Source organism: Polypterus senegalus, chromosome 10 (assembly GCF_016835505.1).
Source record: "Polypterus senegalus isolate Bchr_013 chromosome 10, ASM1683550v1, whole genome shotgun sequence".
Taxonomy (NCBI): Eukaryota; Metazoa; Chordata; class Cladistia; order Polypteriformes; family Polypteridae; genus Polypterus; species Polypterus senegalus.
Genome location: NC_053163.1, coordinates 134,316,221 through 134,342,736, shown reverse-complemented (window position 1 = coordinate 134,342,736; position 26,516 = coordinate 134,316,221). Strand labels below are relative to the sequence as shown.

The 26,516-nt window shown below is 38.8% G+C and overlaps 1 protein-coding gene across 1 annotated transcript; it reads right to left on the bottom strand.

Moving 5' to 3' along the window:
* Positions 1–383: 383 nt before the first annotated feature.
* LOC120537656 (hippocampus abundant transcript 1 protein-like) lies at positions 384–24,750 on the bottom strand. Its single transcript, XM_039766757.1, has 12 exons — positions 24,434–24,750; positions 15,812–15,907; positions 3,615–3,677; positions 3,139–3,266; positions 2,931–3,045; positions 2,614–2,832; positions 2,310–2,423; positions 2,119–2,190; positions 1,915–2,027; positions 1,742–1,839; positions 1,462–1,628; positions 384–1,360 (listed from the first exon to the last, which is right to left on the bottom strand). Exons 1-12 carry the CDS (start codon positions 24,515–24,517, stop codon positions 1,148–1,150), a joined length of 1,482 nt encoding a protein of 493 aa, XP_039622691.1. The 5' UTR covers positions 24,518–24,750; the 3' UTR covers positions 384–1,147.
* Between the last annotated feature and the right edge of the window lie 1,766 nt (positions 24,751–26,516).

Genomic DNA, 26,516 nt, shown 5'->3' with positions numbered 1-26,516 from the left:
CACAATTACATTTACAGCAACACTTGGTTTTTGTGCAAATCTAGCAGCAACTCAATAGCCATCTTGCATTATTTTTTTTTTCAAAACTGTGATGACAAATGCACATGAATCAATAAAACTGGGAAGTTGAGACATCATAAATGGTAACTCTCCAAACTGTCACAGAAAGTGAAAACAGCAATACCAAGATCTCCTTGGCTTCAGCACTGAAACAGAAGAGTGAAGTTCATGAGAACAGAAGACCTAGGAATGTATTTCTGCATTTTTTAAATATCATCCTTAAAAAGCAGGCACGATTTTTGCTCACCTTATTAGCTTCCATCCACTCACCCATCCATCCAATACATTCTTAATGTATTTGAGTAAATAAAAAGAAAAACACATTTTTAAATACCTTCAATTTATGTTAATAATTTAAGTCTTAAAGCAATTACAACATTTACAACAATAATTTTGAAACACTGTGCCACTTTAAAAATGGTGAAGCGCCACCCTATGGAGACAAGCTCCTACTTCACATGACATGAGAGAGTGAGCGCGATATAAATATAGATATGCTCCAATAGGAGCCACACTGGAAATTACGAACCCTTCAGAACCCAAATTCCTCATTTAGGCGACGTAATAGGAGTCTTTTGAAGGCAAAGCCACTCATCTTCCACAAGATGTCTGTGGCCAAAAAGGCAGAGAGAAGCCGCTGAGCCACTGCTTTCTTTTTTAATGCGTGCCAAAACAAAGTTGGGATCAATAACGCCATGGGCCAAGCCAAAAAAAAAAACAATCTTGGAAGCGACTTGGAGGTCAGCAACTCTTTGCCTAACTGGCCAAAGTTCTTCACCCTATGAATATTCCACATAGATGTATGCAGAAAAGGCGATCTTTCTGTGGAAGGCATTTCTTCAGAATGGGAGCTTACTACTTTCGGTTTTTGGCTGTGCAGGTTGGAAAAGCAGTATTACAGACAAATTTGTCTCCAGCAGGCACAGCTGAGTGGTCTGTGCTGCAGACTCTAGCAAAGTCCCTGGGGCTGGCTGTCCTTCTCAGTGGGGTCTTCCTTTGGCTCACCTGCATCTTCCCTGTTGAGCCAGCACCCCTTTTCTCTTGGTTCCAGCATACACTTCTTTCCAGACTCCTGGAATTCAGCTGGCTACACACTACTGTCCTCCAGAAGTGGTTCCTTGCCATCCGAGACTCCAGCTTGCGGACTATGCAAGTGGCTCTGTGCACCGTTGTTGTGTTTCTTATAGTTGCCTGCTCGCAAGTTAAGGCCGCTGTGCTCTGGAATAAACAAAGCCACTAGGAGCGAGAGCAGGACTGAACAGGCACCAAAGAGAAAAGGTGGCCCAGGGATGATGGCACTCTGCAGGGAAAGTGGAACAACAGAGCCTTCAGAATTCCTGCCTTACAAAGACAGCCAAAGGATAATGGATAATAAAAGCATTTGGTTTTCATAAGCCTCACCTCGTCTGTGGGATTGGCCATATTAGTCTTGGCAGCTTTGTCCGGATTCTCAACCGCATCCATTTCGTTGAGCTCCACATGAAAGAGGTAGAAGACAAACCCATACAGAGCTGGTCCCAGTCCATTACACAGACCACGAATGCCTGTAATCATGCCCTGGACAACACCTAGAGAACCAGATAAGAAGTAAAGTTTGTGCTGTACTGTCAACTCACTACTCAACATGTTCTCTTCACTAAAATTTCCAACATCACAAATACTTTACGAGAAGAACTGTTACCTTGCTGATCTGGATCAGCATTCCTGGATACTATAGCACTAATTGCAGGGAAGGTAATGCTGGACATGGCTGCCACAGCTCCTGCTGCCCACATCATCCTGAAAAGAAAGGGATGAAAGGTGAGCTATTAACAGAACACTTGAGCCCTATCAGAAAAGAGTAGTGTTACTCACCATGGCTGAGACCCAAAACCATACCACGCTAGCTGCAAGATCTGGAACCCCAGGCCCAAGAGGATTGTGTTTTTGTTTCCAATGGACCTCATTAGTATTCCTAAGACTACAGTCTTTACATGAAAAAGAAATAAGAAAGAAGTTTGCTTTACAACTACTTTCTGTGCTAAAAGCATAACCAGCTTCACTGGGTACCCAACTCACCTGTGCTAATATGGAGAGGATACCCACCACCGCAATGAAAGCTGCCACCGTCTCGGAAGTGAAACCAATCACCTGGAACACAAATGACAATGACAGCTTGCAAATGCAACTAAGGAAACAAAGGCTATAAGGAAACAAGGTATGCATAACAAATCAAACAGAAGCCGATATGGCTATCTAGTTCTTCCTACCTGTCTCAAATACAAAAAGAAGCTTGAATATTGTCCTGCTTCAGGGAGGTAGGACAGGAAGACAGTGATGCAGATAAGAAGAACAGTTGAGTCTTGGCCCACCTTACGCAGAGACTGCAGAAGGATAGTATTATTCATTAAGATATTATATTTGCTACCAACCTACTCAAAAGAGCAAGAATCAACACCACTTAATAAGGATAAGATGCTCTGAGATGGATAAAAAATAATTTGTAACAAAACATAAAAGCTACTGGCCTTGAGCTGAATGAGGAGGATAAATTAAAAAAAAAAAGTTTCTCACGGCAAAAGGATCTGCTTGCTCCCAGGAGATTGGTGCACCCCATGAAGCTGGACGCATCTTCTCAGGAAGGGATTCTGGCACCGCTACCAGGATAAAGCAGATATCCAGAAGAGCAATGGCAGTGGCCAGTATCACGACAAGAGTGTCTCCATATGCTCGGGAGAGGTAGGCACCAATTGCTGGGCTTGTCACTAGACTTGCAGCAAAAGTAGCAGAAACCTATGGACCAAGAGCAAGATAAAGTGTCCTCATCTCAACTTTGCCAAACAGGATACATTCACCTTCCCATGCCAACCTGTTCTGGTAGCTCTACTTACCAGTCCATATGCCGTACTCCTCTCGTGTTCCTGAGTGATGTCAGCAACATAAGCAAAGATCACAGAGAATGTGACAGCAAACACTCCTGACATGGAAATTACTGCAAAATACCACCTATAGGCACAAAAAAAAGCAAATGTCACAATTTTATCATGCCACCCAGATTTAATCTTTGGATCTATTTCTATACTGACAAGAAGCACTTACCAGGGGCTTATCCTCATGAGTGGTATGGGAGCACAAGTGAAAAACACAGTCAGTAGTAGGAAGGATTTTCGACCCCAGACATCTGATAGGGCACCAATCAGAGGGGCACTCAGGAAAGACAGCAGTCCCTGTTCAAGTGAAAAGTCATGTTACAGTCTGAAATGAAGAAGGCTCACCAGTCTTAAACAGGGAGAGTCTAACTTTAGTATGTCAAATAAAAAAAGACACTTGGTAATTGAACTCTGGTGAAGGGATCAGAATTATTTTTTTCTAGAGTCATAGGCATCAAGAAGCTAGATGGATAACATTCTTTGATACATACAAATGCCACTGTAATAAATCTTAGCATACACACAACATTTGCAAATTACTGAATTGGGCAGTAAGAGGTTAACCTTATAGACAGCTTTCTAGCAAATCCACACCAGCATACTGGTAATTTACCAAGGTGTGTTCACAAACAAGAAAAACCTCACCTTTACACCATGAATAAGTCCGTTCATAAGAAATGTGTGCTGTGGAAATGTCTGATGTAACACCTGCAAAGGCAGACAAGCAGAAATCCAGTTTAATTCCTCTTAATCCCAGGGCTATGCATATTCCAGCAAACACCATGTCCAAATGCCACCACTCTGAAATAGCAAGCCACTTTTCTTGTATGTCACCTCACCACCTACCATATATCATACGATAACCCCACCCAATGTGTCCTTGAGTCATCTTATTTTCTAGTTCAGACTGTGTGTCAGCTCTCGCTTGAAACATTAACACTCTACCAGACTAAGAGAAGTAAATCCACCTCAAAATTGAAACAGTACCTTTGAGTCCCAACATGAATGAGTCATTTAAACAAGTTAAGCCCAGGTCGACTTGCTAAGTACGTTAATAGATGTAAAAGGGAAGACAGACCTCAGTCCTCAGCCTTCAATGTCTTTGTCTCCAAAGCAATCACATGGCTTATCATGTTTCATAAATAAACCACCTCTCAATTTTGCCACCAACTCTCAGTATGCACCCTGGTAACATCCCAATTGGGCCGCTATGGCAGAAACAAAAATGTAAAAGTATATTGTAATACTTTAATACACTATTATAGATTTGAAATTAATACTTTTAAATCTAACTTAGATTACTTAATAATGAGCAAAATACAGTTTCATGTTACCTTTGCATTACTACACTCCTGCTTGTTTTACAGTTTATTAATCATGATGGCCTTCCATGAATATCAGTACGCTTATGTTTTTGTTAATATTTAGTGTTCATTTTCTCAATCACTCAACTACTGGTATCTAATGCCATTTTTTTTTTTTTACATTTTTGTTTATATATAGTATGTGTCAACTTTAGTGCTCATCCAATGGTAATTACACCCCAAGTCAAAGGTTGGCACTGCCTAATGCCTCTTGTTTATTCTGTAGGCCTGACGATTGGCAACAAAAGACAAGTGACATCACTTCTGGATTCCAATCCCTGTCGACGCCACCTTCACCTTACCCGCCTTTCTCCAGTTCCATCACCAACTTGCCTCAGTCTAGTACTAGACTCAAAACAGAATTACAAAGCAAAAGCAACAAACACGATGTAACATCTATGATTTTTGCCTAAGTGTGCCCCAAACCTTATCTTTGCTCTGTTCTTGTGAAAGTTCTTAAATTTTTGTTCTAACTTTGCTTTTGTAGACTTTGATTCGAAATATTCAGTACTTTGCTAGCATTTGCACTGTATATGTTTATCTTTGGAATCTCATTTACATTATCTCTCTATTATAAAAAAAAATCCTGGGAGAGAAAGACTAGGGACAGGGTGATGGAAGACACTTGGAAGACCCGCGAAACAAAAGAGGTTGGCCACAGAGCGTCTCGTGGGGAACTTAAACATGAGTCTTTGCGCCAAGAGATTGACCTAGGACCATCTCACAGGGATGTAGAACATGAGATTCTTGCAAGGCAGGCTCTACTTACAACCAATATCAAATAAGACCACGGGCAGCAAAACACTCACTTGTGTAAAGGTTTTGAGCACAAACAGATACAGGGCACTCATCGCATATAAAGACAATACGTTATAGATGAAACGTCGACGACTAAGCGAAGAGGAAAGAGCAGCGCGAAGAAAAGAGACTCAAAAGCGTTGGAGGGAATAAAAAAATACAAAAAAGAAAAAGAATAATCTAGGTGCAAATTCAGAAAATAAGGAAAGTAATAATCAGCTCGGAACAAGTGGAATTGGAAAAAAAAAAAAAAAAAGCACGTCCAATTGGGCTCAGAATTAAAACACAAAGTAGAACTTCATAAAGACGTTCAAAAACACTGGCGCTCTACACATGCAGAGCAGGTAAGAGATTATGAAAGCAGTGAAATTCGAAAGGCTCAAAAAATGTTGGGGAGCTACAAATGCAGAGAAAGTTAAAGAAAATAAAAGCAGAAATATTAGAAAGTATCAAAAAAAGAAAGTAAAGATTGCAGTAGTGCTAATAAACAGAAATTACTCGAAAAAAGGGAAAATAATCACCACAAACCAGGACTTCAACCTACTTTCCTGTACTTTCTTAGACACATTACCAGTCAAAAGTTTAGAACACCTTATTTTTTTTCAAATTTAATCAGTTGATATACAATGAATGACCTAAAATGGTGAAAAAATAAAGTGCTAGAGTTAAAATTTAGGTTAGCAAAAACTGAAAAAAAAAAAAAAGTAATTATCAGAATATTACAAATGCACTGTGGGTTAGACAGGGCGTGTTGCAATAAGAAAGCTATTCCTTAACACTAGAATTACCAGAGCCTACGAAAAAACTCAAAAGATCCAGCCCACCTTAAATCCATTCGCACCTCTCCGTCAGCGTCTTTTGTCCTGTAAATGTGCCGATAAACACAAGCAGCCTGCTAGTCCATCCCCCCACCGCCGCAGAATGTGCACAAAGTTCTCCCAGCTCATGCCTTGATTATCTGGGAGTGAAGTGCTGGAGTTTTATACTGGAAATAATAGATCATTATTCGGAACACATGCATTTCACGCGTGTTCTGTTTCTACAATAATCTGTGTAAACACATTGTTAAAACAGAAACGTTTTTCATATTTTAGTAGTAAATGACAAAATGTTGGCATAAACTATATAAATGTGTGAAGCCTGAAATCCAAAGATCAAATAACCACTTTCACAAAAGGTTCAAGGATAAGATAACAGCTTCTGTGGCGTAGCATAAGATTTGCTGATTTGTAATCAAGAGTTCCTGGTTCGATCCCGGCTGTCTTCTATATCTGCCGTTTTCAATTGTGAGATGTTCTTATTGTTAATATTATACAGTACACACATACATTTGGTTTGCGTCTGTAGCAAACATTGTACATTTATAGTATTTGTAAAAGTTACTTTTTTTCACTTTTACTCTCTCTGTCATGATCATGATACATACTACCGCCCTAAGGATCGGACGTTGTTAGTTTTTATTTGAAACTGGGAATAACTGTAGATGTGAGTGGTGTTTTGAGGCAATGGAACTGGACATTCTCTGATTAGAATGGATAAAAGCTGACACACAAACTCTGGTGAATCTGCCTTCTTCGTATCTCACTGTCACTTGATTTATTTTTTATCGACTTTTATTGAGTGTTCCTGGTCACGCTGAATTAGTATGCACCTTATGGTCTATGATGTCAAAAAAAAAAAAACAAAATACAGAGACATACACTCACCTAAAGGATTATTAGGAACACCATACTAATACGGTGTTTGACCCCCTTTCGCCTTCAGAACTGCCTTAATTCTACGTGGCATTGATTCAACAAGGTGCTGAAAGCATTCTTTAGAAATGTTGGCCCATATTGATAGGATAGCATCTTGCAGTTGATGGAGATTTGTGGGATGCACATCCAGGGCACGAAGCTCCCGTTCCACCACATCCCAAAGATGCTCTATTGGGTTGAGATCTGGTGACTGTGGGAGCCATTTTAGTACAGTGAACTCATTGTCATGTTCAAGAAACCAATTTGAAATGATTCGAGCTTTGTGACATGGTGCTTTATCCTGCTGGAAGTAGCCATCAGAGGATGGGTACATGGTGGTCATGAAGGGATGGACATGGTCAGAAACAATGCTCAGGTAGCCAGTGGCATTTAAACGATGTCCAATTGGCACTAAGGGGCCTAAAGTGTGCCAAGAAAACATCCCCCACACCATTACACCACCACCACCAGCCTGCACAGTGGTAACAAGGCATGATGGATCCATGTTCTCATTCTGTTTACGCCAAATTCTGACTCTACTATTTGAATGTCTCAACAGAAATCGAGACTCATCAGACCAGGCAACATTTTTCCAGTCTTCAACTGTCCAATTTTGGTGAGCTCGTGCAAATTGTAGCCTCTTTTTTCTATTTGTAGTGGAGATGAGTGGTACCCGGTGGGGTCTTCTGCTGTTGTAGCCCATCCACTTCAAGGTTGTGCGTGTTGTGGCTTCACAAATGCTTTGCTGCATAACTCGGTTGTAACGAGTGGTTATTTCAGTCAAAGTTGCTCTTCTATCAGCTTGAATCAGTCGGCCCATTCTCCTCTGACCTCTAGCATCAACAAGGCATTTTCGCCCACAGGACTGCCGCATACTGGATGTTTTTCCCTCTTCACACCATTCTTTGTAAACCCTAGAAATGGTTGTGCGTGAAAATCCCAGTAACTGAGCAGATTGTGAAATACTCAGACCGGCCCATCTGGCACCAACAACCATGCCACGCTCAAAATTGCTTAAATCACCTTTCTTTCCCATTCTGACATTCAGTTTGGAGTTCAGGAGATTGTCTTGACCAGGACCATAACCCTAAATGCACTGAAGCAACTGCCATGTGATTGGTTGATTAGATAATTGCATTAATGAGAAACTGAACAGGTGTTCCTAATAATCCTTTAGGTGAGTGTAGGTATACATGATATTTGGAATTATTCATTTTATGACCTGTATAGTACATTTCGGAAAACATTGTGGCACGGATACAACATTATTCATATTCATTTGCATAACATCTTGCGGTTGTAATCAGTGACCACATTTCCCCCCCCCCCAACCCCATTCTTGCCAGTGTCCACTTTTGGGTGCACAGTACTGTTTCTTTTTGTACTCCAGGACATGCAGAGAAAAGAATAGTACACAGAGGTCAGTTTAGCGCTATATGTAATCATCAAATTCAAATGTTAACAGTTCACACACACACGCAAGGATCATCCTTCCTACATTTACGACATGTGTACCTGTTACAATGTACACGCTTTTCTCTATGATGTGGTTTCTATTACACACCTATTGCACAAAAGAGTGGGAAGAACATTTTCCCAGCTGATGTCAGGGACTGCTAGACAGTTATAGTAAATGCCTACTTGAGGCTGTTTCTGAAAGAGAAAGCAATACCAGCTGTTAGAGTCATGGGTGTACCTACATACATTTTACAAAGATGAAAATGGCATACCTGTCTATTATTATTTGTGATTTAATAAATTGCTGCAAATTTTCACCCCCCTCCCTTTCAGTCATATTCGTAACTATCTATATTTAGTATTGACATTTGTTAGTATTAAAATCTCTTTTCAGCTTTCTGCTTATTTCTAATTGATTTCTAGAGTTAAAACAAATAATCGGCCAACATTTAAATGCATTCTCTTGACATTTACATAAAGCTAGGAGCAGCCCCAAGCTGACCACTAGAGCATCTTCTCATTGCACATCATGTCTGAGTCTGCCTTAGAACACATTCTGGACCCAATAAGACAAAGATGACACAATGAACTCTAGCCAGCACACCTAGTTGTCCCACTATAAATTATGAATACAATTGTAAAATTATAGGCAGCACAGTATCTAATTGTGTCATGAAATCAATCCTTTATAAAAAAAAGCACTTTAATTATTTAGTGAATTACTTAGAGCACCCTTTACACAAGCTGGTAAGCAGCTTGAATGAAATGCACCAAAAACAAAGCTGTAAAGTCCTTCTCGAGTTGTGTGGTCTAATGTGTACAGTCATCTGCAAAACTGAGCAGCTATTTCACCAGAACCCCACTTTCCAAACTAAGAGTGACAGTTATTGGGGTAACCATGAACAGATATTCCCATCCACATTCCTTTCCAATGCCTGCCCATTTATCTGTTATCAGCTATTTCACAATGATCTTAAACATAGCTTTTTTTCTCTCAGAAAATTGTCATGTATCCCACAAATACCTGAAAAGCCTACACTCTCTCTCATAAAAGAAATGATTTAATGAAATTCTGTACCTGAGATTTTACTATGGCATTAAAGCAGAAACTAATTATAAAGATCACTGATTGCTGACATACAAACAAAATGCAAATGAAGAAACACACTGTTTAAAAGCATAAAAACAATATACAACATACAAACAAATACTGCAGCCCATTTATTTATTATAAAACACTGGGTTGTCCTTTGACCTCTCCTGTGTTATTTACAGCCTGAACGTCACAAGTTTTAAGATAAAATCCTTGTAAACTGTAAATAATTCATACCATCACTATTCTCATATGATAAACCCTTTAAGGATTACATAGATGTACAGTGGTGTGAAAAACTATTTGCCCCCCTTCCTGATTTCTTATTCTTTTGCATGTTTGTCACACAAAATGTTTCTGATCATCAAACACATTTAACCATTAGTCAAATATAACACAAGTAAACACAAAATGCAGTTTTTAAATGATGGTTTTTATTATTTAGGGAGAAAAAATCCAAACGTACATGGCCCTGTGTGAAAAAGTAATTGCCCCCTTGTTAAAAATAACCTAACTGTGGTGTATCACACCCAAGTTCAATTTCCGTAGCCACCCCCAGGCCTGATTACTGCCACACCTGTTTCAATCAAGAAATCACTTAAATAGGAGCTGCCTGACACAGAGAAGTAGACCAAAAGCACCTCAAAAGCTAGACATCATGCCAAGATCTAAAGAAATTCAGGAACAAATGAGAACAGAAGTAATTGAGATCTATCAGCCTGGTAAAGGTTATAAAGCCATTTCTAAAGCTTTGGGACTCCAGCGAACCACAGTGAGAGCCATTATCCACAAATGGCAAAAACATGGAACAGTGGTGAACCTTCCCAGGAGTGGCCGGCCGACCAAAATTACCCCAAGAGCGCAGAGACGACTCATCCGAGAGGTCACAAAAGACCCCAGGACAACGTCTAAAGAACTGCAGGCCTCACTTGCCTCAATTAAGGTCAGTGTTCACGACTCCACCATAAGAAAGAGACTGGGCAAAAACGGCCTGCATGGCAGATTTCCAAGACACAAACCACTGTTAAGCAAAAGAACATTAGGGCTCGTCTCAATTTTGCTAAGAAACATCTCAATGATTGCCAAGACTTTTGGGAAAATACCTTGTGCACTGATGAGACAAAAGTTGAACTTTTGGAAGGCAAATGTCCGCTACATCCGGCGTAAAAGGAACACAGCATTTCAGAAAAGAACATCATGCCAACAGTAAAATATGGTGGTGGTAGTGTGATGGTCTGGGGTTGATTTGCTGCTTCAGGACCTGGAAGGCTTGCTGTGATAGATGGAACCATGAATTCTACTGTCTACCAAAAAATCCTGAAGGAGAATGTCCGGCCATCTGTTCGTCAACTCAAGCTGAAGCGATCTTGGGTGCTGCAACAGGACAATGACCCAAAACACACCAGCAAATCCACCTCTGAATGGCTGAAGAAAAACAAAATGAAGACTTTGGAGTGGCCTAGTCAAAGTCCTGACCTGAATCCAATTGAGATGCTATGGCATGACCTTAAAAAGGCGGTTCATGCTAGAAAACCCTCAAATAAAGCTGAATTACAACAATTCTGCAAAGATGAGTGGGCCAAAATTCCTCCAGAGCGCTGTAAAAGACTCATTGCAAGTTATCGCAAACGCTTGATTGCAGTTATTGCTGCTAAGGGTGGCCCAACCAGTTATTAGGTTCAGGGGGCAATTACTTTTTCACACAGGGCCATGTAGGTTTGGATTTTTTCTCCCTAAATAATAAAACCATCATTTAAAAACTGCATTTTGTGTTTACTTGTGTTATATTTGACTAATGGTTAAATGTGTTTGATGATCAGAAACATTTTGTGTGACAAACGTGCAAAAGAATAAGAAATCGGGAAGGGGGCAAATAGTTTTTCACACCACTGTATCAATGCTTCTTATGATTATGTATTAAATTCATTAAGATTAACAGATATGACAGATGGTCATTGTTTTGGGTTGACAGTAGTGATGCAGCACCATTCATCTGCTGCTTATTGCAAAATTTTGTGATATCTTCATATTACACAGATGTAAATAATAAAGTAAACAGTCATAAAGCATTTAAAAAAGACATTTTTAAATATGTTATGCAAATCTAAATAAATCAAATCAATAGTTTTCTTGTTTATGTCATGTCAAAAACAAGCACTACTACTAAAAACAGTTGCTATTATTATGAAACTGGCAAAGAAAAAAACAAGTCTACACTTTTTATCTGAACTGAGGGTGCCGAGGTCGGCAGCACTACTTACTGTCTGTGTGATATTTGCACATTGTACTCCTACCTGTGTGAATTTCCCTCCTGGTGGTACAATTTTCCCCAAACATGAGCTGTCAGGGTTGACTGGCGATTCCATATTGGCAATGTGCAAGTGTCAGTATTCAGAGAAGCGTATTGTACAATGTGATGGCACCTGGTCTAATGACGTTTCTTGCTTTCACATCATTCAGCTGGGGTATGTCCCTGTTCCTATGACCCGGAGTTGAACTGAGCAAATCTAAAATGTTTTGTTACATTACTTAAATTCTCCATATTTGCTTCAGTTTATTTACAAGTAGGGTGGCACAGTGAGTGGTGCTGTTGCTGCATGGGTTTTTATCTCATGCACAGTTATGTTCTGGCTGAAGTTTGTGGCACCCTGTTTTCGGCTTTGTTCCCAGTGCTGCCAGACTCCCTATTAACCTGAACTGGATTAATTGGGTTTGAAGATGTTACTTAATGATGTTTGCACTTCCAAATAAAAGCAAGCAGTTTTTTTAAATATTACCTAATATGTAGTTTATTTACTTAGAACAACACAAACAGAAATAGAGCAAAAAAAAAAAAACAAAACTAACTACTCTGTTTAAATTGTGCTTTGAAGTATTAAATGTGATGTGTTAAATTAATTCAAATGTGGATACATATTTGTATAGCTCAATTTACTGACCTAAGGAATACCTGAAAAGTTGAAAACTTGATGATGTGGCCAAACTGTAGGAGGAAACCCTTGTGTATATAACTGCATAACTAAAGTTTTGTCTGGAAGGAATGATATGCAGTGGCCAGCTTTTGTGAAAAAAATATGGGTAATTGCAATTCCTTCCATCAAAATATAAGACTGCTGGACTATATTTCAAAATTTATAAATACAAAATATACAATATTAGGTTATGTCTATATCAAGTTTATTAAAATATAAAAAATTTTGTTGCATTTGACTAAAAAAAAAATACAGTACGTTTGTGCTAACAGACTATCTGCAATTCTGCATAAAAATTGAGAGCATGTCTTCATTGATTTAATTGCATAGTTTGAATATATAACATTTGGTTAAATAAGGAAAGAGCACTCTGTTAGAGGAAGCACTCTCCAGACTCTTCTATTCTCAAAAAAAAAAGGCTACATCTACCACACATATTATATTATATATACTGCACATGTGTGGTAGATGTAGTTTTTTTAAAACACACACACCTTTTATCAGGCAAAACTCCCAGCCTATTAATTATTTAATGGAATCTCTGTAATGAAAGACAATTAAATATTTTTTTCTGGCTGTATTGGAAATATATATTTATGTGCGTACATGATGAAAGTGGAAGAAAGGAAGCAAATGCTACAGAGTATATGAAGATAATCCTTATTGCAATGAAATGGGCTTACAGGTGTGACTGTTACTGAAATATTTTTTGGTTGCCATTCATTTTGAATATGATATTACATTTATTTATAGCGATTTTATACTAATCACACATTTTGGGGCTTTATCAGTGAATTTTGGGGGATACATTGATATCTTTAACAGCTTCCAGCAGCAAATATTAAAAAAGAATTCACCTTAATGCAAAATTCAATGATTGACAGCTGGCAAGTTTATTGGTCATCTGATTTTACAGGTCAGTCACTAACAATTAGTTCCAGTGTCTCTCAGGGATATTGTCTACTTCTGCCAAAAACTCAAACATCACCTCTTTAATAGCCGACAATCTACCAGCTCAGCTACAACTGCTACATTGACAGACAGTTACTTCAGTTTCTGAACTGAGGTCTCATGTATGAACGATGTGTACGCACAAATATGTTGCGTATGCCCGTTTCCACGCTTACATCGCAAAGTATAAAAACTAAACTTGGCATAAAGCCATCTACATTCTCATGCTTACTCAAACCATTGTGTATGCAAGTGTTCGACTCAGATTTGCAAACTGGCAGCACCCAGTGTCAAAGCACTGCTACTGTTTCTGGGTGGTTTCCCTTTATTTTTTTAGATTCACATCCCTGATGCAGCTTTATCAAATACACTGAAATTAACCGCTTATCATTTTTTAGTTTAAGGCATCTGAATGTAATCAACCTGTAACCATATAATGATGGACAGAATGGCCAAACTATTCCAAATACAATTGCTGCTTTAGCATTGTTACTCTCAGTGCACCACTCAAGAATATTTTAACCCACTGTATCCGAGTGGGGAATCACAGCTCTACAGCAGCTCATCAGAAAGCTCTACAGCAGATTGTGTCAAGAACGGAGAGAATTATCGGGATGCAGCTTCTAGCACACGCTGCCTCAGCCATAGGTACAGTCTGCTTGAACTTCTTCCATTTGGCAAACGCTTCAGAGCCTTTCCTGTAGGGACCTCGCGGTTCAGAAACATCCCAAGAGCTGTAAACGCATTCAATTAGTCCATTAAATGCTCCCGCTAGAACTGTTTGTACTTATAAGTACAATTACCTCACTGTAAACTTGCATTACAGTTGTAATATTGCACAACCTGAGCCACTTATGTTTTAATATTGCATATTTTTCATTGTTTTTTATCATATAATTTTTTTTACCATTTTATAGTAAAAAAAGTTTATGGAGAATTTGCATATTGAATCTCATTGTACCATACAATAACAATAAAAGAATTCAATTCAATTCAATTCAATAGAAGACAGCGTGTATTTACAGATGATGACGACTGGCTTCTAAGTTGATTTAGATTTCCAGGTGGATTCTTCTTGGAGCTCTTGATATATTTTTTAAGATGAAATGCAGTAAACTATATATATTACATTATACAGATAAATTTTACTTCATTTAAATAATGCATACTGTTAAAAATTAAACAGGTGGACATGGTGGACAGTGGTAGTGATGAACTGGCGCCCCATTCAGGGATTGTTTCTGCCTCGTGCTGTATGATTGCTGGGACTGGCGCGACCCTGGATGGATAGATGGATGGAATAATTAAACATGTTTTGTGAAGATATTTCTATGTTCCTTAAATGTTTAGAAGGAGCCATTTTAAGCTTACAGATGGTTTGACATTTATTAAAGGACTGAATGGGTAATAATTGGTTACTTGAAGAAAGAAAAGGAAGGACAGGAATTGGGAGTTAGTACGCTTGAAAGCAACAGTACTGCTGGAATAAATTATTTTACTGGGGGTCATGCACGGCGCAGCAAACTTCTGGTGGGAGGCATGCCACTGCCTCTAACTCTGTGCCACCATGCCCCAGTGCTTAATACATGCTTTAATTCCTGTCATCATTAAAATGATATAAAGCATGCATCTTAGTATTTAAATTGTTCGGAGAGCTGTAATATCATAAATATAATGTATTCTGTGTCCTGTTAGCGCAAGAGAAAGCCCATTTAAGAAGCACACAGTGATTCACACACAGAGTACATAGAAGAACACATAGAATACAAAGCATTTAATGTGCTACTTTAGTTACAATTGGATTTGAGAAAGTAGTAAATTAAACGATTTTAAGATAAAGTTTATGACGTTCTACTTTAATGACAAAAGAAACTACATGATTAAGGTCGAAATTTTGTCCCTTTTTTCCCCCCTTTTCTCTGTACCCTAATACACTTCCATATGACACTCAGATGGTGGGCTACGACTCGCCTTTTCAAATAGTACGTTGTTCCTTGCCTCCACTTTGTATTTTCTGGAATTCTTCTATCCCCCGTGCTTTTGCCATTGTCTTTTCATAGAACACTGAACTTAAGAGGCTAGAGAGAGAGAGAGATTTGCATATTCAAAGAGGCGTAATTCTGGTAGGAGTCAGGGTGGTGCGACAGGCGCGTGCATTATATTTCACGCTGACTGGGATTTATGTGGTGGAAGAACATGGAAGTTGGCATATGCAAATTTCTGGTTTTGTCCATACATCATGTTTTAGTGTGAATTCTATGCACAGCGTTATACATGAGGCCCCTGGGCACTAACTGCAATGGTCTTCCAGAAGCAAGCCAACACGAAGCCAAGTGTGACTGACCAAACTTTTAGATATGCACCCCAGACCCCAAAGGCCCTCAGTGTACATTACATATTTTCAAATTGACCAGAAAAATACTTCAGTAATAAAGACCAGTGGCAAAAATTGAAAGTAAGAGTTACTCACAGTGAGCATTGGAGTAGTGAGCAAACCCCAGGCGAAAAATTCGAGAAAAATGACCACCACTGCATGGTAGACACTGGGCTCGCCTATGCCTTGAGGCTGAAAAAGAAAAGAAACAGGTTATGGGAGGCATATGGACAAGATCCTGCCGAGTGACTACCATAAAGGTAAAAGATCACTTGACTACTTGTCACATGAAAATGCTTGCACTCAGAATTGCAAGGCTGTTCTTAGTAAGCAACAAATCAATTAATCCTGACCAATCGCATTCATTCCCACACCCCAAAACATGCAAATATATTCAGTTTAACATACAATATAGGACACCTGCATGTGTACATCCACTGTTTGGCTACTCAGACAAACAATTATACTACTCAAATACATTTCTTTAGCCACACACTTGGTCAGCTTGCGCACTGAAAATTGCACAGGGTCTCTCATTGACTTGCTGATTTATGTACACACATTGATCAATGAAAAAATAATGTTCAACCATTTTCAAACCTGCCTCGTTCCAAACAAGGTTGTATGTCTTACGGTTTGGTGCTAGCATTGGGCACAACGCAGGAATAAACCCTGGACAGGATGCCAGTCCATTACAGTGCAAAAATCACGATCAGAAATTTCCAATTAATTTACAGAGGTTTAGGCTGTAAACTCCCTCAAGATCATGTAAATGATGACCTTTAACTAGGAAAAGAAAATCTGAGCACATCTCTCCAGTTTTGATATCACTACACCGGTTACCTGTGCCAATTACAATTGACTTTCAAATACTGCTTATGGTTTACAAAGCCTTAAATAACCTTGCTCCGTCCTATATCTCAGAATGCCTTTCACCTTACACTCCAAATCGGAATCTTAGATCTTCAAATGAGTGTCTGCTTATTATTCCAAGAGTTAAACTTAAAAGTAGTGGTGAGGCAGCCTTCTGCTGTTATGCACCTAAAATCTGGAATAGCTTACTGATAGAATTTTGCCAGGCTAATAAAGTAATGGGTTTTTAGCAGTTTTTTTTAAGTGTTCCACTGTAACATGGTTTTCTCATAGCTTCATTTAGTGTAGCCCTGATATTCTGTATATGCATTTAATTATTTTTTTTCATCTCTCCGAAATCTGTACTAACCCCTGCTTTCTCTGCTGTTCTTTTTCCGTTTTTTTTGTGGTGGTGATCTGCACCATCACCACCTGATCAAAGCACCATGCCATCCCTACATTGAAAGACTGAAGGCCAGAGGTCCACATGACCATTGTTGTCTAATTCTTCCATGTGAAGCCTGAAAACCATGAGGACTGATTGAGATCATTGATGTTAGGTAGAATGCCTAGAGAGGGCTGGACGGTCTCATGGCCTTGGACCCCTGCAGATTGTTTTTTTTTTCTCCAGCCCTCTGGAGTTTTTGTTTTTTTTTTTTCACTCCTCTGTGGCCATCGGACCTTACTTTATTCTTTAATTAGTATTGCCTAATTTTTATATTTTTTCTCTTTTCATCTTGCATAAATAAATGTTGTTGATGTTTTTGTTCAACATAGGCCAACGATCCATTATGCAACTACCCTTAAATGTTCCATTCACCATTGCAGGTCTTAATCTTTGGAACCCTCTCCCCAAGACCGTAATCAATACATCCATATGTAAAATATGTAAAACAAACCTAACAATCCTTTTTTTCATTTTAAACCTAGTGTCCTGCATTCTGTTATTTAATATGAGCTAAGCTTTTGCTGCACTATTATTACGATTCTATTGAAGAGAATTATTCAGTGGATTGCTTTATATTCCAGTTTGATAGCGAAATACTGTTAGGCTCCTACCCAAGTGTTTAGGTACATTCATTATTAGCATTCCCAGAGTCTGTTTTACAATATTAGTTTGGTATCAGAGTTTTCTTGAATGTGTGTTGGTAAACTGTATCATTTTTTAACTATGTTTCTTTGCTTGGTAAACTGCACTGGGATGTTGCTCAATAAAACAATAACTATCTGGCAGCAGACACAAGAGCACAAAACAATGATCCCAGAAACAGCATGTCCACAAACATAGACTTTGGAAAGTCATTGTTAAAATAAGTTTGCTAGAAGATGGTTGCACTTTTATTCTCTGCTAGAACAGAGTATTGTGTCTCCTTCTCTTTGTTGGCTTTGATTAGGGTGGCATGGTGGTGCAATGGCCAGTGTTGCTGCCTCACAGCTCCAAAGTCCAGTATTTAAATGATGGTCATTGTCTGTGTTGAGTTAACACATTCTCAAAGAGTTTGCATGGGGTGCTCTCTTGCCATTATTTGTTTCTTTACAACCTGAAGCTGTGTTTTTGGCCAATTATTCACTCTAAATTGACTCTTTGTTTATTAGTGTTTTGTGATGAAGATACATGCCATTCAAGGTCTGTACTGGTCTTGAACTGAGCTAACAGAATCTGGCAATGAAAGTAAAGATTTATAATTTTAATTACATTTTTCCCCCCAAAGCGTATGGATTCTTACCTTACTCTCTCCTCAATTGCATATGTGCTATTAAGTAGTGTATTTGAAATGAAAGTTCTAGTAGCACCATACAGACATGACAGAAATGCTGTCAGATAGGCACAGTCCTGAAAAGCTGTGCAGATAGGTGAGTGTGTTAGCAAGAGAGAAAAACAGAGAGATGCACTTACAAGACAAATGTCTCTACTCAAATCGTATTGGCAGGGGTACATAGATGCCAGTAAGACTTGCGATTGTGCCTGCCTTGAGAGTGCAGATGGTGTTACCCTAGATACCAGTGTGAGACAGGTATCTTCAGCTTCAAATACTTAACACTGAAAGCTGAATTCTAAACTGGAATTCATACATTTCCAATTTTTGTTCAATTGGCAAAGACCAAGATCATATTAAACATAAGGAATCAACATTATTTATGGTAGCGATAACCAGTACTCCAAAATAGCAAGATTTGCAATTCATGTATCCTTTAAAATTGTGCCACAAAGACAAAAGATTCATACAGACACTTAATGAGTTCGAGCCAAAAAGTTGCACCACATGCACACGCCTGAGCAAAGGTATATCTACAACACTGCAGGGTTCAAGGGCCAACACAAGTAAATTGATAAAAGGCTTGCAGTGTCCAGGTACAAATAAAATATTATTCAAGGTAAGAAATTGCATTGAATTTGTCTTGGAAAACTGGAAACTTGATTATGATGACTACATTGAGCTTGCTTGAAATATTTTAACAATATGTGAAAATTCTGCACGAAAGCACCACTTGCCAATAATGCAGATACAGTAGAACCTCTGGTCACAAACGTTTCCGAACACGTACAAATTGGGTTACAATCAAAAAGTTTGCCAAAACTTTCCATCTATTCACGACCACATGCTCTGGTGGCGAACAAAAACACTGGCGGCCAGTTTCCCTTCCGGTTCATACGCGACAATGATTTCCTATTCTCCGTTTCCCATTTTCTTTTGTTTGTGTAACAAAGCAGCTGATATTGCAAAAAGAGTTACAATGTTAACCAAGCAGAGGCCTCAAGTGCTGGACAAGGTGGAAAAACTGTTGCTAGTGTGGCTGAATGAGAAGCATCTTACAGGGAATAGCGTAAGCGAGGTGATCATAAGCGACAAAGCCGGGAAGTTTCATGGCGATTTGCTGAAAAAAAAAAAAATCCTTCTTCGAGTGGCGAAGGTGAGGAATTTAAAGCCAGTAAAGGATGGTTTGAAAAGTTTCGCAAAAGAAGTGGCATTTAATAGTTTACAGTGAGCAGTTCGTAAGGGTCTAGCGCGAATTGTTACAATGTTAGTTTTCTCTGTTGTTCAAGGTTTTCTCAGTGTTATTCAATGCTTTTACATTTAGTTTACTATTACACTGTGCATTCTATGGTATAATTAACTATTTTTGTGCTTAAAAAACTTACCACTGTACACAACTAGTGCTAACGTGTAGGCAAATATATAGTGTCAACCTTGCAAGTTTGGCGAGTGCCTTTAACCGATGTCACATTATGCAGATTCTATTTGTGAAGCATATTAGATTTGCCAACCACAGTTGCTGATCGTGTTGCTGGACCACGTCAATTTAAATGACTGAAAAAACGCTGTCCATGTCTCATGTACCAGCAGAGTGCCAACTTTCTAAAACAATTGTTTCTCCCCTTTTAATGGTAGCCAATAGTTTGCTGCCTGATGGAGCCTGCACTGTACAAAGGGCTAACAGCTATGGCGAGTTCAGCTGCAATCTTAAACACTACAACAGAAAGGAAAAACATGAGACATCAGACAGACAAGCTTCTCTTCAGTTGGTGAGGTGTAAAACATCTGCATTCCTTATTGCTGCATTATATGCACTGTACTTCCCTACTGGTTGTCAACTCTCAGGCACACAGAGCCTGCCCTTCCAAACCAGTTTTATTTTATCAGATCTACTCATTGGGAAAGTCAGATTAGGTGGCTTTTTTCATGGACGCATGCTGCCAACTGCCTCCAACTAGCTAAGATGTGAAGTCTAGGACTACAAATTGCTAGAAAAGTCACAAGGTGACATAGCCTTTACAATGACTGGTTTCCAGAGACACAGGGGGTTTGGAAAAGAGGGCTGCACTTTCGCTAGTTTGTTTATGCTCCTATCCTCATGCAAGAGAAAATCCCGTCTCAGGAAACCTGACATAACTTCCATTCACTCCAGGCTCCTCTTTCAGTCCCCAGACTATGAAGTACCCCATTACAGAAAGTCCAGCGTCATTTGACTGGAAGATGCTACCAGAAACATAGCGGTCACAATCTGAAGCACTTTACTATGCAGAAGGCATTCTCCTTCCATTTTTTGCACTGCCTGACATTTTGGCTCTTCTACTCTCTTCACCTATATTCTGCAAATACAAAAAGAAAGATTTTTAAGTGGCTTTGGGGAAAGAAGTGTTATATAATACAAAATCACTTCCAAAAAAGTTGGGATGCTGTGCAAAATGTACTTAAAAACAGAATGCAATGATTTGCAAATCTCATAAATCCATATTGTATTCACAATAGAACACAGAAAACATATCAAATATTGAAAGTGAGACATTTTACCATTTCATGAAAAATACTATCTCACTTTGAATTTGATGGTAGCAGCACATATAAAAGTTGAGACACGACAACAAAAGGCTGGAAAAGTAATGGTACTAAAAAGAAACAGCTAGAGGAGCATTTTGCAAATAATTAGGTTAAATGGCAACAGGTCAGTAATGTGATTGGGTGTAAAAAAAAAAGCATCATAGAGAGGCAGAGTCTCCCAGAAGTAAAAATGGGCAGAGGTTCACCATTCTGCAAAAAACTGTCTACAAATTATGGAACAATTTCAGAATAAATGTTTCTCAATGTAAAATTGTGAAGACTTTGAATATCTCATCATTTACAGTGCATAATATCATCAAATGATTCTGATAATCTGGAGAAATCTCTGTGCACAAGGGATAAGGCCGAAAATCAATATTGGATACCTGTGATTTTCGGGACCTCAGGCGGCACTGCATTAAAAACAGGCCTGATTCTGCGATGGAAATCACTGCATGGGCTCAGGAACACTTCCAGAAACCTGTATCTGTGAACACAGTTCACCATGCCATCCACAAACGCAGTTTAAAGTTCTGTCATGCAAAGAAGAAGTCATATGTGAACATGATCCAGAAATACTGCCGTCTTCTCTGGGTAAAAGCTCGTTTGAAATGGACAGTGGCAAAGTGGACAACTGTAATGCTGTCAGATGAATCGAAATTTGAAATTCTTTTTGGAGAAAGTGGAGGTCACATCCTCGGGACTAACGAGGACAGGGACCGTCTGGTTTGTTGCCAGCGCACAGTTCAAAAGCCTGCATCTCTGATAGTATTGGGGTGCATTAGTGCCTACGGAATTGGCAGCTTGCACATCTGGAAAGGCACCATTAATGCTGAAAGGTATATACAGGTTTTAGAGCAACATATGCTCCCATCCAGGCGATGTCTATTTCAGGGAAGGCCTTGCATATTTCATCAAGACAAGACTAAACCGCATACTGCATCTAACAACAGCATGGCTTCATATTAGAAGAGTCCGGGGGCTGAACTGATCTGCCTGCAATCCAGACTTATCACCAACTGAAACATTTGGTACATAATGAAATGAAAAATATGAAAAAGAAAATCCAGGACTGTTAAGCAGCTAGAATCCTATATCAGGCAAGAATGGGACAACATACCTCTCCCAAACGTCCAGCAACTGGTCTCCTTAGTTCCCACACAGTGATAAACATGGCCCTGTCCCAACTTTTTGGAGACGTGTTCCTGTCATCAAATTCAAAATGACCTTATTCTATTCTTAAAATGGTACATTTTCTCAGTTTAAACATTAATATTTTGTCTATGTTCTATTATAAATAAAATAGGTTTAGGAGATTTGCAAATCATTGCATTCAGTATTTATTTAAATTTTACACTGTGTCTCAACTTTTTTGGAAGACATTGTTCTCTAGTGACAATAGTATTAAACTGGGAATTAAAAGCTTTACCACTCAAATCCTTAATTCCACTTTACTGTGTAATTTTGATTTTATAATTTTTATATTTCACTTGCCAGTGCACCTACCAAAAAGGTAAAGTATTAGGCTATCTACATATATGTTGTTATTGACACTGAATAAAGTGTAGAGGCAATTAATTGATTGTGCAGCATGGCTATGCACATCTACATATACTGTAACTATTCACGGACACAAAATTCCATTTCCATATACACTCTCATTCACATATTTATTTGCATTTACTGAAACGCCACAGTCTGTCCTGTGGTAGGGAGGCAGTTAGTTTTCATTGTAACAGGTCTTTTAAACATATGCAAATAACTCTCTCTTAGTTAACTCCCTTCTTCCTCAGGCTTGATGTCCTCCCATTTCTACATTAAGATAGACAATTCCAAATAGAATGTATTATATGAAGCTATGCAAAGATTAAATTTAGCTGTGACCTTTGCTCTACACAACCAAATTCTCCTTTCCTTCCACCCATCCATCCAAACCCGAAATAAGACATGCAGGTTAGGTAGACGGACAATCCCAAATTGGCCCGAATTTGTGCATATGATGTGGGTGTGTTCGCCTTGGACTGGACTGGCACACCCTGTCCAACAAGGATCGTTCCTGGCTTATGCCCTAAGCTTGCTGGGACAGGCTTTTCTTTTCCAATCTAACTTTTAATAGTTTGATTTTCCCCATCCTCAATATAGCTGTTTTGATGCAAACAGATGTCCAAGCTATAAAAGTAAACGATCTTAACTATACACAAATATTAAGATTACAGAACCTGTTCAAACAAATGATAAACCTACAACGAGAAATGCTCCAATTAAGTAACCACGGAGACAATTTAATGAAGCTCACAACTGTACTCATGGTAGTTGATAACCCCAGACATTCTTCTTAACACTCATGGCACTCATTCATGCCCAGACTAAACCACTTTCATTCATTGATTCATTCAGTGACATACCTGTACATGGACAGGACTGTAACCAAAAGAATACTGTATACACATTCACAAACAGGTTTGCCTCGATTTCAAATTACCAGACTTGGTAATCCATTCAAATTTACAAATTCTCTGACAAACCAACATTCTGGCACTTGTACGTACATTCATTAACAATCTTGAAGTGTTAAACATGGTATATGCCAATAAGACACATCCACGCTTAAGAATACACATTTTATCGCACACCAAGACACAATGTATAATATTTATGGATCCAGTCATCTCAGACATTAACTGTTATACATAACTATTGAGTAGCTTGCACATTCAGATTCACCAATTACCACTTTATTCAACTCTTTTTAACAAGCACTCAAACGTAGACACTTAAAATGCATTATAATTACGTATACATTCATTCAGATAAAAATGCAGTATCACTCGTAAAGCCACGCTCACCAACATCAACACACTTAATAAAAATCCACGCCGCCTATGCCTTATACATCAAAGTGCAAAACAACTAAATACACGTACCTACTTAAATACACAACGAATGTTACTCTTACACCCAGGCTGACTGTAACACTCGAACATATGGACGCACATCTAAAGTCTGTCTCTCGGTCGTATTCGCTCTTTAAACACTTGGCCTCTGCCAATATGTTCACATCCTGCATAATTTTAGTTACCTTATGAAGACCACAGTTCAATGACATAATAGCATAAGTAAACACACACAAGCATTGTTCAATACGCAGACCCGGAGTGCCACCTAAATGTAGAAAACGCACTTGGATGCCCAGACGCCCTGACACCCTCGCTCACTAGCAGATACACGCTTTCTGCTTATTACAATGGCTAGCGTGATTAATCATTTAAATGCACAAATGGACTGAGACACGATTTCGTGTCTTGGATCCCCATCACAAATACACACACTGTATCCCTTTTCCATCCGGTACCTTGCTTGTCAGTCGTTCGCCGTTGCACACATAAGGAATCACTAGCTCTAACGTGTACACACGCACATTAGGTGTCACTCTCTTTTACACACCTGGCCTTGTTTCCCTACACTCAAATACTCAGACTCGATTGCTGTCTCTCTTACACGCAACGTCCTCATTCACCGCTCACACTTTTTTCCTCTTACTCACCGTTCCTCCATCTTTTATTATAATTTTCTTGGCAAGCAGAATGCTGCGGTTTAGTCGCTTCTTTTTTTTCTTTTCTCCTGTCATCGTTAACTAGCTGCCATCCTTCAAAAGAGTAAAGAAACATATATATGTAGCAAGAGATGAGGGGGCGCGAAAAGACGACAGGCAAGCGGGCGGGTAAAGAAAATCCCGGAAAAATCAATTTTGCCCCCTATCTCTCTCCGCCCCAAACGGCACCATCTTCCTTAACGGAAGAGAATCGGCACCGCCTCACGGGAACTATTTGCACTGATTGGTCAACGGTTTTGTCTATCACCTCAAAGTCCTTCTGGTTGGTCATCGTCACAGTCCGTGTATCACTCCCTCAGCCGTGTTTTTATTGGATGAAGTCGTCAGGCTGTTATAAGAGTTGTGTAAACTGTATACTCCACACCCAATTTAACACGCCACAACAAAACGGCCTTAAAAGTCGTCATGTTTTTATAACAACCGAAATGAGTGTTAAACACTTGAAACACCTGAAAATATGGTCTTGGTTCTGAACTTCAAGAACAATATAAATTTAAGATGCAGATACATTTTCTAAGAACGGTTTAATTTCTTCGCACAACCTAAAAAATTGGTTTAAATTGGAGTACATCAAAAATAAAAAATATATACGAATGTAAAAAAAAAAAGAAAAAAAAGTGCGACGGTTTATTGCATACTGATGACAGCCAACAACCTTTGACTCCTCCAAGAAAGAGCGCCTCATTCTACACTGGGCCAGCCCCCAACTTCTTTCGTTTCACCCAATTGGACGATTGGTTGTCCTTCATTCTCTCCCTGTCCAACCACGCTAATCCCGGATGTGTAGTTTCGAGGATCTCGGAAGTGAAGCTGGACCAGCGCTTATTGCTATGACAACCATATCAGGATTTTTTGCGGCGGCTGCCTCCACACGTGACTACTGCGAATCTTTATATGACGCTAACAAGACGACGTGGGCAAATTAGATTTAGAGGTGCAGCCCCGCCTGCTCAAGGTTTGTACGGTTTACGTTTCTAAATATGAGACTATTTTTAAATCGCATACAGGAATCTATGTTTATGACGCACTTTACTACGGCTCATAACGATATAGATGGTATTATCGGCAAAAAAGTTATAAGTCCAATTCTGCTAAAAATAAAATAAAGCTAAAGAATACATTTGTGTGGTATTTGCTGGAATATTCAATTGAACTGAAATTCACCATTCTTGGTTATAATATAATAAAATGTATTTCCTTTGTGGATAAAGTAAGTACACGAAACAGTTAAAAGTAAATTATCCTTGGAATTCAAAATGACCATGACATTTCCATTTCTGGGCTAATGTCAAAATATGTTAATAATAAAGATGAAGTTTAAAGATGTTATCAAACTTCTAAGAACTACAGAGGCCTTTAAGAACCTTCAGAGACACTAAAGGAGAAATCATTGAAAATGAAAAGGAAGTGGGCAATGACCACAAGAAATATTTCCTCCAAGTATTTGTAAAGGAACAAACAAATGGAAGAAATGCAAGAAACAAATACTTCTGTTTTAATATCAATGAGCTGAGAGTTTCTTTTTACTTCTGCATGAGACAGAACAGTCAGTTGTGCTTCAGGTTCACAGTATTGTGAAGATTAATCATACCTGGTGTGATTTTACCAGATGTACTGAAAGAAAAGAAAAGAAAAAAAAGACACATTTAAACCCTTATCTACCTTAATAAAATGACAAGTGTCCATGTTTGTGTCTGCCTGGTTGCTATCTTTGTCAGTCCAAATGATCACACATCACATTTTCAGTGATAAAATGCATTTGTTATTCAAATAGATGGCGATCATAAATATTGACACTGCTTTTACAAATCTATTACCAAATGGCATAAAGTAGATAATATGCATTGCATGGTACACCGCAAATGTTAATGCTGAGGTCTACATTGATTAGTTAGATTTCAGCCCATGTTAGATGGGTAGCACAGCTAGTTGGGCATATTTAAGCAGTCACTTGAGGATGGAGAAGTACCTGAGGACTGGAAAGTTGCAAATGTGACCCCATACTTCATAAAAG